This window comes from Gymnoscopelus microlampas (assembly GCF_963454915.1).
Source record: "Gymnoscopelus microlampas genome assembly, chromosome: 16".
Classification (NCBI taxonomy): Eukaryota; Metazoa; Chordata; class Actinopteri; order Myctophiformes; family Myctophidae; genus Gymnoscopelus; species Gymnoscopelus microlampas.
This window is the reverse complement of record NC_139953.1, coordinates 19,072,385-19,091,409: the sequence shown is the minus strand read 5'-3', so window position 1 is coordinate 19,091,409 and position 19,025 is coordinate 19,072,385. Positions and strand designations below refer to the sequence as shown.

Sequence of the window (19,025 nt, the reverse complement as noted above, 5' to 3'; positions counted from 1 at the left end):
TAGTTTTCTCTATACAGACATTTTATGAAGAAGACTTAGAACAATGATATATAGGTTATAAATGTGGTTCAAAATGTACACAATATTCACAAATCCCATTGTTTTGTGTTGGCATTGAGAGAGAAACACACAAGCTTACACACATGCACATGCAATTAGGCACAGACACACGCACACAAATACACACTCTCTACAATCACCCACACATGTTAAACACTTTAAGCTGCAAAGCAATATATGTGACCGTGACGCTCTGTTGAAAAAACAAAAATTCAATTTAACAAAGGTTTATTTAAAAAAATGTATGAACCGAAGCATGAGCAATCTGTGCTTATATTGCCAAGGACCGACATTTACATGCACAATTCAAGCTAACATTCAACCAACAATCAAATGCATGTTCTTTTGAATTGCTGTCAGTCAGTCAGTCATCCTCTGTCATCTTACAATCTAATTGTGGGGGTTCCTTGAAATTAAAAAGGTTGAGAATCACTGCTATATTGCCACACGGTGTGGCCCACACCTAAAAATCTCTTATGGGGGTCCCTGGCTTATCTTTTAAAATGGGGGGTCCGCTAATATCTATCAATTTGGGGGTCCTTGACATGACCAGTGCCCTACACAGACTGCGGTATTCCACTTTGGTAGCATGGAAAGGGAGCTACAGTATTTCGAAAATCAGTGTCTGTCTGAGGCCACCTTTCCATGAAGCTCAGCATGTTTGTTTCCCTTGAAACACTAGAGGGCAGTAGTGATACATTGAGATTTAGCAGAGGACCTCGATTCTGCCAGAGCAGTCCAAGGCTCAAATTTAGCTGTCACTTATTTAGGCCAATTTTGGGTGTTAAAGACGTTGTTTGATTAATCAAACCTGTTATTGACATAATGGTTGCTGAGATAATTCTATGATCACAGCTCGGATATCAAAGTGATCCCAATGCTGTTTCTCAATGCTACTCCAAATACAAATCTGATCCATTTGGATATAGGGATTAAAAATATAGGGAGCCAGTGTGTTAGGATTGTGTTGGGTAAAGCCTGTTCTTTAATGTATAGACAGATACCCTTCATCACAGACATTTAAGAGATTAAATGTGATTTAAAAAATATAACATTATCTCTCAACTATCACAGTGAACCCAGAGAAAAAATATATATTTTGCCACAATTGCAATATGTGGTTTTGGGGAATGCAGGGTTGGCGAGCACCTTTGAAAACACAAGTTAATCAGTCATTTATGCATTATATTTAATTTAGTTCCCTCAACCCGAAAATGGGATTCCTGGAGACTTTTGTTTAAAACCATAAATTTACATTTATAGATTCCAATCTCAGAATTGGCCCATTGCCTCCAGTTTTCTTTCCTGGATTTGTGGTAAAGTTGGAAATTAAATTAATTAAATGATTTCTTCACTGTATAGTCATCCCAAAGCTACATATTGCTGGTTCAGTGGTGGGCTCAGATACGAGTTGGAAGTCCATTGTCATGAGAGCTACAGTAGTACTAGACAGAGCTAGCAGCCTCTCTCAAGCATGAACTACACAGTGCAAACAACTGCAAACAAAAATAACACAAGTTCCACTCACACTCTGAAAGTGCATTCGTCATGATCTTGGGCTGACCTTAAAATTCACCTCAGTCCAATCAATCTGTTTGAAGATCGATTTGTATTTTGTCTCAATCTCATTTGGCCCCTTTACGATACTGACACAAAAACATTCAATTGGACTTCTCTGATTCTTTTATTTCACAGAATGGGCATGTGAATATGCTCATAAGGAAGGACATCAATGTCGAAAGAACATTCCTTGTTTAACTTCTATACACAGACAAGAGGTGCAGCAAAGATGACATACAGTTATTCTTCATGTGGCATTCTCGTACGATGACAACAAATTTCACAGTTCAAGATTCTTGAGTGAGTTGCTGAAAACAATGAGCTGAGGTAACTGGACCAGCATTCTGTTAAAAGCAGAACCGGTTTCAACAGGGGAATACACCGTTACAGTTGGTTTTGCCTTCGAAGCCCTGTCACAGGGATGGGGTTGAACCTTCCACTGCGGTTGCTCCTCCGTCCCAGGTACTGCCTGAGCAGCTGGTTCACCCGTTTCTGGCTGTTCCATTTGCGGGCAGATTTGCGGACGCCTATAAACCCTCCGTAGCGCTTCTGCAGGGGCCTCACCGCAGGGCCGATCAACTTCCTGTATCCGTGGCGACCCCTGAGGAAACCACCAAAGCGTTTGGATAAGCTGATGGCTTGGGCGTCCTCAGCGATCCCGTCTGATTGGCTGTCTCTTGGGGCATCCCTCTCCTCCCTGTCTCCCTCCTCCAGGCCCTCGCTGTCTTCAGCCGGCCCCAGGAGTAAGGAGTCGTACTCGGCACTGTATTGCTTCAGGGGCCCCTGATCCAGATCCCAGTCCTGGTAGTGCTCCGTGGCGGCAGACTGCAGCAGTTCACCGTCAGAGTCCAGGTCTGGCCGGGTCAACTCGAGGCCCTCAACTGTTGTCTTAGAGAGAGCGCCTTCCTCAGGAGCAGAGGGGTCCTGCGGCAGGTTGACGGCTCTTCTGCACAGCTCCCAGGTGAGGGAAGAGGAGACCTGACCCTCACACTCCAACAGACACACCTGTGGGAGGAGAGGAGAGATAGATTTATCCATCTATAAATGCACAAACTCTGTGTGTGTGTGTGTGTGTGTGTGTGTGTGTGTGTGTGTGTGTGTGTGTGTGTGTGTGTGTGTGTGTGTGTGTGTGTGTATGTATGTGTCGTCATATCCCGAGAACCGTCCGAACGATCAACTTCAAACCTGTCGAAGGATATCGCCAAAGGCCCGAGTAGAGGGAGTGCAGTGCCAAGTCCGTCGGATCAGCAGTGTCCAAATATGGAGGAGACTGACGTCATAGTACCGACGTCATAGATGACTGACGTCATAGACTGGCCTCGACGTACTCTGGTAACCGAGCGTTACTGCACGGGTAATGCCCCTCGAATGATGGGTACTGCACTAATTTCTTTAATTGGCTAAGCTTAATGATGATATCACTGGCACTTTTCCAATTTGCACTGTAATGAAAGCCTCTGATGTTGGATTAAGGTGCAAGAGAACGGAAGTAAGAGCCAAATACCAGATTGAGGTAGGAAACAAATCCCATTTACTCGTCAAATTTTCCACCAAATGAGATAAACTGTGTTGTTATCGGAAAAACCTGCTCACATCAAAGGGAATGCGAGGAGAGGGATTTCCGCTGTGAATCAATCAGCGGAAATTAATTATCCGTCGTAATGAAATGCATGCGCCAGGGGATTCTCCGCATCAGATCAATGGGCCAATCTGAAAAGAGTTTATGATGAAGAGGCAGAGAGAGAGAGGGAGTGAGTGAGTTTGTGTGTGTGTGTGTGTATGTGTGTGTGTGTGTGTGTGTGTGTGTGTGTGTGTGTGTGTGTGTGTGTGTGCGCGCGCGTGCACGTGCGTGCGTGCGTGCGTGATAAAGAGCAGAGGAAGATGAGTGTGTTTTATGGCAAGAGAGAGGCTGAAAGAAAGGGAGAGAGGTGTCTGTCTGTCTGTCTGTCTGTCTGTCTGTCTGTCTGTCTGTCTGTCTGTCTCTGTGTGTGTGTGTGTGTGTGTGTGTGTGTGTGTGTGTGTGTGTGTGTGTGTGTGTGTGTGTGTGTGTGTGTGTGTGTGTGTGTGTGCGCGTGCGCGTGTGTGTACGCACGTACGCACACATGGTAGTACTGTATATGCACACGGTTGCATGCATAACAATAACTGTGGCATTAAGTACTCCATTGTGGAGAGTGAAACAATGGAATTGCTTGCCGAGTTCCATCTGCGTCTCTGTTGGAAAGTGACGACCATAATGAGAAGCTGACACAATGTGTCAGTCAGCGCTGTGAGCCTACGCTGATGATACTGAGCAGCAGACAATTATATAGTTCTATTACCACTTTCCAAAAGGTCCCAGCTGCCTTTCTCTGCATCATTATCAGCTAAATTAGCCGTCCCATCGATGTATCCGCGGACGCCCACAGACTATTTTTGCACAGTGACGTGTCGTTCAGTCTGTTTGGAATCAAGTTTCTCTGCCAAGTCTAAGCTTTGGTTAGGTTTTTGGGGGGCTATGCATTCTGTGGTTGAAGGGGCTGCTTTTGAGTCATGCAAGACACTTGTAGCACATACTGCATGTCTACAGAACGTTGCCACATGCTCACAAACATAGTATCTATGATTGCACACACACACACACACACACACACACACACACACACACACACACACACACACACACACACACACACACACACACACACACACACACACACACACAAATGGAGATAGAGAATAACTAACCATAGGCCTGGGAGAATAGGAAGGTATTAAAAGTATGATTAGATTAGACGCTGGGAACACTCTCAGAGCTGCAAACTTGTGGTTAATTGGGTGCATTGATTATATATAGAGAAAAATACAGACAGATAACGACTTGTAAGCTAATGCAAGGTTATTCAGCAGCTACGGAGACCATCCTTTAACAGCCACATGTCCTATGAAGTTTTCTGGAGCAATATACTGGGCCCCATCCTTACACAGCAAAATCCTAGTGTTAATTTAACTCTGAGAGTGTACAAATGTAAGTTGAGTCATAAGGGACCATTTGGTTATATTTGAACTTATCCTTTTGACTTGATTGATTACTGGGAGAAACCACATACTCCCAAAATCACTTTATAATTTATACTGGGATTAGCTTAAAAGGTGCTTCCTAGAAGTACTGTAGATAAAAGACGGTATCACACGTTAAGTGTGATACTATCTGTAGTTCAAGAGCTCTGCTACTGTTTGATCCACATTTGTTTTCTTGCAATCTCCTAGGTTAACTATCAATTATCATATCTCATGTTGAATGATAGTTTTTTTTTAACATTTATCAGGATAAATACATTTGACATGCATGCATTACCTGCCGTAAAAATGCCCTTTTTCTCTGTATATTTTTGTGAGAGCGGAAAGATAAAGGACTCTCTTTCAGTCTCACTCTGTCTCTCTTGCTCTCCCGCTGACACACCGTTGTGATTTCAGCTGCTGCCTATGTTAATTGTGCAGCCTTTTCTGGCAGTTGTGTTTCCCCCCCCATTCAGATAGGGCCACACACAGGTTATCTTTCCACCTTGTTTGGATAATTGTTTGGATCTATCGGACATCAGATAACAAAGCGACGAGTGCAGAGTGGGTGGAGATATGGGATGTATTGGGCGGGTCATCCTGTGTTAACTGCAAGCAAATGCTTTAATGCATTAATCCCATAACTTAATTAACTAGAATCATGTATATCTTTAATAATATATTTAATAATTAATATATTTTGACAGCACAGAGTGCCAATACCCAGAAGCAGAAGCAGCCACAACAGCCACAGCAAACACATGTATGCCCACACATGCATACCACATACACACACTGGCACACACTTACCAGGGTGCTGAAGCCTTGCTGCAGCTGCTGTTGCTGTAGGAGCAGCCCACAGGCCAAGCATTCCCCCTGACAGTCTGTGCGTCCTGGGGAGAAGAGACACGCCAGCAACACTGCCAAGAACCACAGAGGGGTCTTCATCTCTCCCTACAGCCAGGCAGACAGGTCGGAGGCACGGAGATGAGCACTGCCCAAAGTACCTGTCACAGCACAAGATCACGGCTGGAGGATTTTGGGTCCTTGGTGGAGGAGAGCAGGGCTGAGATTTTTGGTGTCCAAGAAAATAGCAACTATCTGGGTTCAATCTGGAAGGGTAAACAAATCAGTAGGGACCATTAGCTTAATTACAGTTTACAATTTAGGCATTAATTAATTAATCCAGAGCGATTTACAGTAAGCAAGGAAAACACGAGGTACATCAAATGCATGGAAATAGTAATCTAGGATCATAGGTAAACCAAGAACCTATCATCAGTATAAACAGTATAATATCAAAATATCTATAATCTGTACATTGAAACTATACACACCTATAGGATGCCAGGTCTACAAATGACCTGGCATCTGTCTAATGGTTTGGGATTACACGTTTGAGCTTTGGCCATGCTAAAGTGAATGCCTCAAACCGAGATATGGACAACATTGCGTGTGTGTGGAAAGTAGAGCTGGAACCAATAACCGACTTCATTTTGCTCATGTAGGTTAATCGAATAATCGAGAAGCAAGTTTTGTTTTATGATGTTTTTTATGTCTTATCAAGGAATTGACATGAAAACGTTCCAATAGATTTTTTATAAGCCTCTAAATTGAATGTTTGTTGGGGTTTAACCACCAAAATTCTGGTATCCCTATTTTGGGCATGGCATTTTTGTCAAAAATCGTATTTAATTTTTGTATTTCTCAAAATGCATGCGATATGTAGATTGTAGAGATGTAGAAACAGTATAGCTGCATTGATGGCAGTGCAATAATTATGAGATATACATTGTATTTATTGCCTGAAGTCAGAGACGCTCTGAGCGTGCACAGTGCAAGGTTAATATCGATGTGTGTCAGTCTCAGTATGAAATAAAGGAAAGCAATCACCACCGCCAACAACTATGAACCATCACCACTAAAGTCTTCAGTCAATAGCCTACATAATGAAACAGAAACAGGTCATGTGTGATATAGGGTCATTTGGGAACATGTATATAAATTGGCTTTTATAGGAAATCATTTATAGGGCCTGTTTATTTGTCTTACATATGATGTGTATAGTATAGGGACCGTCTGCTTTCTTGCTGACTTAGCTGGTTTGTTTACTTTCCTTAAATTAGCCCTTGCAGAGTTAGCTGAGTTGGAACAAACCAATGAAGCACAAGTAATGACATACATTATTTGGGACAAACAATGTTTTAATAAATAGCACATTTCAAGACCTCTTGGGCTCTGTCATCAAAGACATGTGAGTTTTGTGTTTTTCTCATATACCCCCTTGCTCAGCTTGGCAAATAATCAATAGATGTGAATTTACATTCCAACAGTTCATGGCGTACGTTAGTCCCTGAGCAGCAACCCAAGAAGTGAACACAGTATTTCATCTTCAGTAGAGTACTCTGTTTTCTGTTTAGGGCTGGGCGATGTGGACAAAATCAAATATATATTTTTTACCAAATACCTAGATGTCGATATTGTGACGATAACATTGTATTGTGACAATATCTTTAAAATAAAGAAATCTACAAGCTTGCCAATCAACACGCTTGCTTGGTTATTTTAGCTATTTTTGAAAGTGATATACAATAAGGCTTATGTGAGGAAAAGACAACGCTTATGCCATATCATGTTATTACGATATCTAGTCTCATATCAGAATATCAATATAATATTGATACATTGATCAGCCCCCTTTCTGGTCCAGTGTAGTGCAGAACATTCTCTGCAAAACTCAACAAGTGTTGTGACCAGCAGCAGAGAATGAGAGCAGACACAATGTGTGATGCTGCTCCTGACGCTGCCTGAGTGCTGTGCAGAATTCCAAAGTGAAGCCCATTAATATAACTCGTCATAGGGCTGTAATAGTGATATGAATTAGGGCTGTTGTCTCTAATGAGGGAATGGAGAGGTGTTATGAATGTAAGTAGGGACAGAGAGACTCCACTGGGCTCTTGTTTGACGAAGCTCTGACTCACTGCCGTCCATTAGTCCACTGTATGAAGCCCCAAAACAGTGCTTTTTAAGCACTCACTAATGCACACAGAACCTAATGGTCTCTCTCTCTCTCTCTCTCTCTCTCTCTCTCTCTCTCTCTCTCTCTCTGTGCCAGTCTTTCTCTCTTGTACTCTCTCTTTCTTTTCTCGCTCTCTTTTTCTGTCTCAGTCCCCCCCCCCCCCACAAATACTTCCATGTACATCTCTTCTTCTCCTCCATTGTCTCTCACTCTTTCCTTCCATCTCTTTCATTACTCATCCTTTTAAGGACATATAATGCCTGCTAAAATTAGATTTGTGGTGACGTTTCATATAACTTAAGAGTTGTACGTTGGCATTTACTTGCGTTCTTTGAGGCCAGAAAGAACATTAATACAATAGGTATTTCTTTCCCTTTGGAAGATGAATGACATAGAGACATAGTCACTTTGTAAGGGAAAAATGATTACAATCCATGGTTGAGCTAACTCAGAACCATTATTTGTGTCTAAATAAGTGTGTATAAGGGCTTGGGTCTGTGATTTATTTCCTATAATCTCATTAATATGATTTGTACAATGACTGCACAGTAAAATCCTCAGTGTTAATTCAACTCTGAAATTGTAAGAGTGTTCACTGTTCACACTCTCAGAGTAAAATTTACAAGATTAATTGTTATAATTATTAAGTTCCTTCTAATCGAATATAATATAATCGGGTTATGAGTAATGTATTTCCCCTCATCCCACCCAAAATGTAATCATAAGGCTACTAGTGAAATAGTATGGCAATATCCGGAACGATGTGACTTCTGCGCAAGGTTATCTACATGTAATATAATATGTAATATGTAACATATTAAACATGTCCCTATCATGTAATTGACGATTGATTTACTTTGACGAAAAAACCCTGGTTTGGAAGGGATGGGCAGCACGGGATATGGGGGGTTAAGGAAGGACAACTGTACTGCTACAAAAAATGAATCCGTTCTGTTGGACCAGAGATAAACGCTGTGTGCCTCAGTTGAGAGAAGTAAGCTCACCCCCCGGCGAGACCACAAGACGGTGTGTTCGCTCAGAGCCGTGCCCTTCCTCGCAGGGAGGAATCTGAAAATGACTAATAGCAGAGAATGTGTTTAATCCGATTTAGACCCGTCTGCCTTCTCGCTCGCCTTCCTGTGGTTGGAGCCGCTGCGACACCTGATTAGATCACTATAGGCAGTAAATGACAGGCTGCTGCACATCTGTCTCATGACCGGGCCCATTACCTATCCTATTATGGCGCGAGACTTGCTGGTCTGTCATTACCCGCGACCAGCACTATTCTCCCCCTGCACAGTCCAGAGCAGATGATGATACATGTTATTTAGAAACACTTCTGGGGGAAAGCTGTCAAGGTCAAGGACGGGGGTAAAGGGCATCAGAGTCATGACGATGTGTGCAAATGTCTGAGTGCGTCACTATAGGCTCAATAACTTTCTGTCCCCGTTTACCTCCGCTGTCTGCCTGCCTGTCTGTCTGTCTGTCTGTCTGTCTGTCTGTCTGTCTGTCTGTCTGTCTGTCTGTCCACCATGTCTGTCCAAGTCCTCCTATTAGTTAACTAATTGTAGCATAATCACATACTGAATTTATTGGCTATCCTAATTTCCTGTATGGATCATCCCCACTCACACGCATACATGCTCACAGTCACACACATGCACAAATGGCTGGGAAACATACATAGACCTATGTTTGATCTATTCTCATATCCTGCTTAGATGACAAACACACATGCACCTGCACCCTCATATGCACTCGCATGTGCTCGCTCTTTCTCTCTCTCTCTCTCTCTCTCACACACACACACACACACACACACACACACACACACACACACACACACACACACACACACACACACACACACACACACACACACACACACACACGGAAATAGCATTGACAACAGTGTTTGCTATCTTCTCATATCCTACATCAATTAAAGCATAAACACATTTCTAGGAAATATTGGAGCACTTGCTATTTGATTTCTTCCCAGGCGGCGCCATCATATCAGATCAATTGAGCGTATCATTACTATTGTCTCAACCCATTGTACTCACAGGCCTCCTTGATTGAGAACACATTTACTGCCTCAGGGGAGGCGTTCTACTGAGTGACGTCAATCCAATCATACTTAGGATTATGAGGTGTCCGTCATAGCAGGTGCTTGCCAAAAATGATACCAAAGATCATCTCGTTTGGTATCCACATTCCAATTTTCATAATCCATTTATTCAAAAGGCTGTCTAATTCCCTTAGCATCAAAATATAACTGTCCCAGAGTGCTTTATAATAGGCTGAGGAAAATTGTTAAACTTTGCCAAAAGACCATTGGCACTAACTCTTAGCCATGTTTACCAAGTACAGCCACAGAGGGCCACTCTGGCATTCTCTCAACACCCTATTCATGCATTGCCCTAGAAGGGCCAAACAGATATCTGAAATCTGGATGTGATTGCTTCCTTGGCAGTGGGTGCTCAGCTACAAATAGTACTAAGTATTACATTTTTAACTGCAAGACTTTAACTCAGAAACGTTATATATGCTGCATCAGACTAACATGTTTCAGTCATAGCCTTCATCCTTGAGTGAAGGCTCTGGCGTGTCAGCCTGACAGCGTAAAGACTGATAACTGATTACGGTATGCCAACACCTGACCTATTCAATGAGAAAATGAGAAAAACCTGACCTATGTCAATGTTTGAAAAGCTGCACTTTTATATATTTAAAGTAGTTCACCCAAGAAATTACTTATTTTTGGTCGCATTCCTAAGCCAATAATCTGATGACCGGCGGGGTCTCCGGTAGGACACCCAAAGAGTCTCCTACTAAGTCTCCTATTGACCGATGACCCGGTCATCAAATTATTGGCAAAAACTAAAACTCTCCATGAATTCAAGGCTTCATGGGGGTGTGAAATTGGTAGAATATAAGTCATTTTTGGGGTGAACTACTCCTTTAAGGTTTGTGCAGAACAGATGCTACTCCAGCCGTGGCCTGCACTAACCCATGCAGATTGTTGCTGATGCCGCTGGACTGCAGATTCTGCAGCGTGTTAGCTATAGCTGACACTGTGTCATCACTGATCTAGGCTCTGTTAAACTGCGGTGACAGTTGACACCTGAACAAATCCATTGGACATGCGGCTCCAAGGAAAGCAATCCACTCCAGGCAGACTAGGCACCATCTTATATAAGCGTCTATGTGAATGGAAAAAAAATCTAATTAAAAATAATGATATTTGCATGGGTGTAATGGTCTTGAAAGCAATGTGTGTGATTACTTTTTTATTCTTATACACCAGTAAATCCCCACGGGTGAGTCACAGCCTGTGCTTAAAAAAGACAAAAGCAGGACTTCGGCACTACAAGAATTTACATATTTTTATCAACAAGCAAGGGCCAAAATACCTATGAGCAGAGGATGTGATTAGGGCTTCAGCCAATTCAATTTAGGAGGTTCATAATGTAAAGGCAAAACAAAAAGATATTTGTATAGTTAGTGATTAGGAGAATACACAGCCACCTGAAGCCATAAAAACTGATTATAAAAACTTGAAAACTTGAATATTTAATCTATTCGAAGGGATATACAAATAAACCACCTGGGTCTGGCTTTACAAGTTATAATTACAATTTTCTATCACAATAGGAAAACTGATTTGGTGACTCAAGTCTGTGAATTTGTTCATTTTAAACCCTGACCAGTGGGTTACTGAAACACTTTGTCAATTATTCCACTTTTTCAATATTTGTAGATACAAACCAAACATATCAGATATTTACAAACTATCCCAAGATAAAACTTGATTTATTTCATTCTTCATATAAACATTGCCATAATGTGGAATCATTATCTATTAATTACACAGCCATGGCTCATTTTTAACCCCTATCTGCCTATTCTCTTTCTAGATAAGGAGAGCAGCTTGAGCACATTCATTACCATTATCACTACAATCACCATTACCATGCTTATAGAGTAATACATGTACTCAGTGGACTGGATTCAGTTATTACGTTTATTCCTATACTGCCTTCTCAGGCGAGATACAGTGAAGCCGCTCTGTAGTGAATGAAACAGCGCTTGTCACAAATTATTTTCAGAATACTTCTCTATGTACTCCCCCAGGCAGTTCCTAATAATGTAATGCATAGCTTGTGATGCCAAATAGAGCTCCTAGACATGTATTGAGCTCACTTATTGACACATTGCATCAGGTTCAGGCTAGCGTTACCCATTTGGGACAGTGAACATTAAATCTCCCAGTTCTGTTTTTCTTTTTTTCACCTTCTTCTTAAATACATTTTTATGCCTGCCTATGTAAAGCACCTTTGAATTGTCTTTGCGTATGAAATGTGCTATCTGTTTGCCAAATTGTTTATTTATATGTGTGTGTGTATACATATATATATATATATATATATATATATATATATATGCACACACACACACACACACACACACACACACACACACACACACACACACACACACACACACACACACACACACGGTATACAGTATGTACAACATACTCTGGCAACCAGTGCCCCAGTGACTTTTGCCTCGTTAATTAAGTAGCAAGCAAGTTCTACAGTATGTAGTTGCTGTTTAAGATAGCAGCATTACTATCAGAGCTGGGGAAATGAGAAAGAAGTCAAGGACAAATAAGTCAAGTTACTCCAGGTGAGAAGAGTAATCCTTCAAAGTACATCAAATATAAGATATAGTGGATATCCTAAAACAACAGCAATCCCCACAGGAACCATTAAAATTCACACGCTTATTCACGTGCACATACAGTAAACAGGACCACGAGTCCTTGACACACAGACAATGAACTGTGACGAACTCTTCCCTCATCCCCGAAACAAGAGCCTTTTCCATCTCCACCTCATTTGCAGCAAATGCACTGATGAAACATTCGTTCCCACATGACCTCAAGGCACAGGTATAGAGGCATACACTGATAAAGACAGAACACAAGAAAAGTAATGAAATGAGATAAGAGAGACCGTGGTCTCTCTCTCCCTTACCTGTATGGTATTCTCTCTGACAGGTTCCTTTTCCCTGGAAGAGGTATGGAAGAGAGTTCAGTGGCTCGCTCGACTGTTATCCTTAGGCTAGGAGTTTCAACTACTGAGTACGAGCCTCCTCTGAGGCTCTTTATAATGGCACACCCCTTCCCTCCAGGCTCAACTCCCCCACCGCCACCCTCACCCCTCCCCTTGTACATCCCCCATTCACATACCTATAGGGGAAGCTAGTTACTGAAGGGGAGGTTCCCCTCTCTCTGTTACGCACAAACCGGACAGACATACATCCCCTGGTCCTCCGGTGACGTATTAGGCATTGCCTACGCCACCACTTTCATCTTCATTGAGCCAACTAATGGGACTCTAAAAATATGCATCATCATCCACCTCCCAGAAGCTCAGGATCATGCTTATTCTCCCATGAACCTGACCCTGCAACCAAGGCAAAGACTAAGAAAGAGAGGGGCTGAAATTAGACATAGAATCTAGATACTCCAGTCAGGTGCAAATGAGAAACACAATCCCACATAAACCATCGCTGGTCAATGGGCTTGTTCCACCTGATATTTAATTAGATACTTATTTAGCAATGCAGTCCAAGAGATCTACATGCACGCACGAGCGGAAGCACACGCACGCACGCACACACACACACACGCACACACGCACGCACACACGCACACGCACACACACACACACACACACACACACACACACACACACACACACACACACACACACACACACACACACGTCACACACACACACACACACACACACGCACACACACACACACACACACACACACACACACACACACACACACACACACACACACACACACACACACACACACACACACACACACACACACACACACACACACACACACACACACACACACAGAAGACATGAGTGGTTCTGTAGACAGTTAGACAGTGATGTTGAGTCATACTGTGGCAGAGATGGAAAACAAGACCTGTCCCAAGGTGGAGAGGACTGAGCGCTCACTGCCACCCATTAGTCCACTGCGCGAGGCCCCAAAACATGCTCTAAAGCATGTGCTAATGCATACAAAACCAAGGTGTCTCTCTGTCTCAGTGTGTGTGTGCGTCTCTCTCTAGGCCCTGGAGTGTGAACCAGACATCTTCAAAAACTCTTTAGGGACTTACTTGGCAGACAAATGGTAGGAGGGTAGATGGGCGATGATGAAAGATGGTGGATGGTGATGGAGGATCATGGTGACGATGGTCGGTGATGAATGCTGAAATCAAAACCAATAGATATGGTTGTCAGTGATCATATCTATGACGGTAATGATAATTATGATGATGATAATGTCAGCGATATTAGTCAGGATGTTTACAATAATTAAAATAATGATGACTGCATTGAAAATGACAACACCTATGACAAACAACAACATTTCACTGTTTAAGTCACACTCCGAGTTCAGCTTGCTGTCTTCCTGGCCATAGTCATTCTGCTCTTCCTTTAACCACATTAACCCTAGCATTCCTATTTTGGGCAAATATTCTTAAATGTAGGCTACATCAATTATTTTACAAATTCATAAAATAGCTGATTTAAGAGCTTGTGGCTATTTTCATACAACAGAGTACAGGGCTGTGGAAGTGTATCCATAAATACGTGTGAGGTCTGATAGTGATGGACGATCAGGGCACATGGAGAGGCCGGTGCAAGAGCTCTGCTAGCCCTTGGCCGTATGGAGATAAGAAGAAAAGGCAACTGCACGGCAGCCTGTCTGTCATTGATATCGTTGTTATCTACCACCATTCATGGAACAACAACTCTTCCCTTCCAGTAGTCAAGGGTGATTAACACGATGACAGAAAAGGTCATGCTTACTGGGCAAGGCATGTATGTAGTGGCTGCTGCTTGTTACAGAGTGAACTGTGAGCTTGTACGTCTGCTATTTTTGAATAGCCAACGTATAAATGGATAAAGTGCCCATACCCAGGGTGGGGTTGGCGAAAGGGCCTACTCTGTGTGGAGTTTGCATGTTCTCCCCGTGTCTCCTAGGGTAGTTAATACCCTCACAAAAACATGTAGTAATCCTGGTCGCTATACCGCCTCCCCCATGACAGCCGGGGCGCCTGATGGAGGGGAAGGGAACTGGTTGGAATAACGTGTTCCTTCCACGCGCTACGTCCAACCAGGGAAACTCCCCCCTGTCAGGTGACAAGAAGGTCAGTTGGCTCTCATGCACTGAAGGAAGCATGAGCTCGGCCCTGGCCTCCCTGGCTGTGGGGGACCGGTGTAGCGCTGGTGTAGGGCTGGTGTAGCGCCCAGGATCACTTAGGAAATTGGCACCGGGTGAAAAAAATGGGTTACAAAAATCGTGGGATAAAAATTATTAAAAAAAAATAAAAAAAAATGGATAAAGTGGTTAAAGTTACTGTGATGCTATGTTAACTACTTTTGCTGGGGACCCCCTGGAACCCCCTAAGGACCCCACTTTGAGGACCAATGCTTTAGGGCATTTTTACTGTATTGGACAGGACAGTGGACAGTAACAGGAGAGACAGGACAGCACAATAAATTCACATATATTGTAGGTCATGAATGATATCTGAACCCTACACACATTTACAACACTGTGATTTGGTCCATGCCCATACCGTATGATGGAAATAGACTGAGTCACCAGAATGTCCTGTGCAGATTTGGTACTTTTTCAACAACTTAAACCCTACACTAGCCTATATGTTTTGTTGACTGGTGTCTTCCAGGGTTCTATTCAAGTTCTACTGTAGGCCCCTTCATCTTTTCCCTACGCCGAATCTCTTTGCCGAAAAGAGCTTGTAGGCGTGGTTATTTTCGCCAAATGCTCGTCCCCAGAATAGGGAATACCAAAAATATAAGGTTGTCAGCCGAAAATCCAGAATGTTATTTATTTATTTTTTTAAAGGGAAAATGTTGGCGTTTGGCGTCAAAAATATCATGGAATGCAGCTTTAAGAGCTCAAGCCCAAATTTAGCAACATTTGGCATTTGGCTGACTGGCACGATTAGCTTCTCCTCTCCATTCAACACATTTTCACAGTCCCAAATCCATCTCATGCAGCGGAGGTATTTTACCCCCTGACAATGAAACACAGTGATGTGGAACCGGGGGCATCTCCCTGCTGGCCCTGTCAAGACACAACCGATCATTAACAACAGGCCTCAAATAAATTTTGCCTGGAGAAGAGTACAGCACCCCAAAACGCAATTAATAACTGCAAATCTCAGCAGAGTCAGCATAGGCTCCACACAAAGATTTCCCCATTTCAAGGAAGTGGGGAATGAATAGTCTTGTATTTGATTCGTTTTTTTGTGTATATTGATCTTGTAGTGTGCAACTCCTTTGAGAGGGAATTTATAAAGTGCCTGATGAAAAGCAAGGAGTCACTTGCAGATGTAACAGAGTGGTTCACTACCTCAGCCTGATGGCGTGAAATTTGAATATCTCCCCCAAGCGATAAAGGTGTCCCTTTGGCTTAGTGGTTAAGATGTTGGTATTCCACGCGGGAGACTAGGGTTCAAAACTCAGGCGTAACACAGACATGGATAATCTTTAACTAACAGGATCCCAATGGAAACAAGCCATCGTGCTTTCTTGAGTTGAATCCTTTTAGCATCCTTTTGTATCGAACTGTACTTTCTGTGCTTTTTTTGCAAACTGTTAATAAAGTATTCAATCAATCAATCAAGCAAAACAATATTTAAATATTTTTTTCTTCTTTTCTTTCAAATTACATTCATTAAAACAAAGAGAGAAAGCTGATATCCTTCTGAAAAATAATGATTAATGGAAGAGTGACTCTTACTTTAAGTTAAGTTACTCTTAACATAAATGGAGTGTGAGTTGCTGACAGGAGTTTCACCAACTCACAATTAAACCAGAAGGTGTTTGACCTCAATGGTTTGACCTCAATCCTGGAGATAATTCCAAGTGCTCCTCCTGCTGGCGGAATCCATAATTAGTGAGCAAAATGTTGTCAGAGCTAAGATCAAGTAGCCTACCTAGTGCACACACAGAAAAACATTATATAACAAATTTGTGGAGACCATAAAATCTGTTACTCTCTTATATTAATTAACATCTGTTTCCATTTTGGGGGTGGGTGGCACTGGCTTTGGATTAGTGAAGGCCACCGAACAACAAAAATTGTCCAGAGTGTGGTGTGGAGGTTTTTCCAACTAGTGGTGTTGACAGTAAAGCAAGCATTTAAAAGTGTGAAGCAAGCATCACCTGTGACACCCCCATATTCCCGCCTACAGGTCAATCAGCATCATATCACACAGTACATCACGTACACACAGTAAACATCAAGTTTTCAGAATTCTCTCTCTTTGAGAAGTTCAATTTTGACTCACCTGACCTCAGGTGCTGTTGTGTTAATGAAAGATTTCCCTAATACATTCTTGAGTCATCATAGCCTAATGACTTGCATTATGCTCTCTCTCTCCCTCTCTGTGTGTGTGTGTGTGTGTGTGTGTGTGTGTGTGTGTGTGTGTGTGTGTGTGTGTGTGTGTGTGTGTGTGTCAAAGTGGTGAGATATGGTAATGGCACAGGGGACATTTGCTTCTAGATAAAAACAAGTGAGGTGTGACTGACTCCATATTTCTAGCAGCATTCATCATTGGTTAGAGAGAGAGCGATATATAGATAGAGAGAGAGGGGGGGCAAGAGAGAGAGAGAGAGGGGGGGGGGGAGAGAGAGAGAGAGAGAGAGAGAGAGAGAGAGAGAGAGAGAGAGAGAGAGAGAGAGAGAGAGAGAGAGAGAGAGAGAGAGCAGCCTGGTTGGCACTATTTTATGGCAATGATGATTATGAACTTCAATATAATAGGCTAATCAGCATTCATCAATCATAGTGGCCTACTGAACAAACAAACAGAAAAAATAAGGGGGAAAAGGCAGTCGGCAGTGGCACCTGCAGACAAGCAGCCATCGTGTGTGTGTGTGTGTGTGTGTGTGTGTGTGTGTGTGTGTGTGTGTGTGTGTGTGTGTGTGTGAGAGAGAGCGAGAGAGAGAGAGAGAGAGAGAGAGTGTGGCGTTGTAGAGGGGGTCTCCCTGAACGCGTGCGTATGTCACAAGTGCCGCCACAAATAGTTGTCTCGTGTCCAGCGCCCAATTTGTGAAGTCTATGCACTAAAAATGGCTGTTTTCTGACCCCTGACCTCACTGGACGGCCCGCCATTTTTCCAAATACACCTGTCTGGCTTAGCGGAGAGTGTGGCGTTGTAGAGGGGGTCTCCCTGAACGCGTGCGTATGTCACAAGTGCCGCCACAAATAGCTGTCTCGTGTCCAGCGTCCAATTTGTGAAGTCTATGCACTCCAGTGAACAGCATTTCTCCATTTAGATACATTTTTATGTTATTAAAACAGTTAAACACTTTTTTTATTACAAATATACATAATATGTGTTTTCTAGCTTCGTTTAAATGCTTAATTTATAGTTTTAATGTGCAAATGAACCGTTTTTCAATGGTTTTCAATGGTTTCTTTTTACTCTAGAGGATACTCTTATTCTGAAGAGATCGTCAACCGGAAGTCTTATTTCTGCTCCGTTATTTCTGCTGACGGAACACAGCTGAGAGAGAGAGGGGCAGTGGTGGAAAACGTAGCCTTTACTCACATTCTTTACTTAAGTAAAAGTATCAATAGGCTACTGCAACGTAGAAATACTCTGTTACAAGTAAGTGTCTGGAATGAAAACATTACTTGAGTAAAAGTATTAAAGTATTGGCATAAAAAACATACTTAAAGTACCAAAAGTGAAAATAGTCAATCAAGCTCACAATGCATTGCATCGTGACACATTGTGAGCTTGTTGATCGGCTACTTTTGTTAATGTATGTTTTGTAATAATAATCAAAATCAGTTACAAACTAGCTAGGCTAACTAAAGTTTTCAAATAATTGTGGTGGAGTAAGTATAATGTTTGCCTCTGAGCTGTAGTGGAGTAGAAGTAAAATGACTGGAAATTGGAAATAGCCTACTCCAGTAAAGTATATAGGCCTACCTCAAAATTGTATTGTAAAAGTACAGTACTTGAGTAAATGTACTTACAGTTACTTACTTTACATCACTGGGGTGGGAGTGGGGGGTGCGTTTGTTAGTGGAAATGATCCTTCGATGAAACAAAGAGAAGGAAAGCAAACAGGATGTTTTGCATCATTACGCACGTCGTTAATCACAGACTGACATGCGACAGTAAATAAGACTATCTGTTAGATCGATTGCCAAAGCATTAATAAAAGCATCATCAGCTCCGCTGCCTTTCTTGTTATTA

The 19,025-nt window shown here is 42.4% G+C and overlaps 1 protein-coding gene across 2 annotated transcripts; it reads right to left on the bottom strand.

Annotated features, from left to right (window-relative positions):
• Positions 1 to 41: 41 nt before the first annotated feature.
• Positions 42 to 17,180, bottom strand: pnocb (prepronociceptin b). Of its 2 annotated transcripts, XM_084082433.1 has the most exons (6): positions 17,106 to 17,180; positions 16,621 to 16,689; positions 13,896 to 13,987; positions 12,724 to 12,757; positions 5,470 to 5,771; positions 42 to 2,625 (listed from the first exon to the last, which is right to left on the bottom strand). In XM_084082433.1, the coding sequence occupies exons 5-6, from the start codon at positions 5,605 to 5,607 to the stop codon at positions 2,005 to 2,007; spliced, it is 759 nt and encodes a 252-aa protein (XP_083938559.1). In that variant the 5' UTR covers positions 5,608 to 5,771; positions 12,724 to 12,757; positions 13,896 to 13,987; positions 16,621 to 16,689; positions 17,106 to 17,180; the 3' UTR covers positions 42 to 2,004. The 2 variants fall into 2 exon arrangements, with proteins under 2 accessions (XP_083938559.1, XP_083938560.1); XM_084082434.1 differs by lacking the exon at positions 12,724 to 12,757.
• Positions 17,181 to 19,025: the final 1,845 nt, after the last annotated feature.

Excerpts from the sequence above, each read along its gene's own strand:
- pnocb (XM_084082433.1), bottom strand. The coding sequence starts at position 5,607 with ATGAAGACCCCTCTGTGGTTCTTGGCAGTGTTGCTGGCGTGTCTCTTC. Across the intron at positions 2,626-5,469 it reads AGCAAGGCTTCAGCACCCTG|GTGTGTCTGTTGGAGTGTGA; the intron begins GTAAGTGTGTGC and ends CTCCTCCCACAG.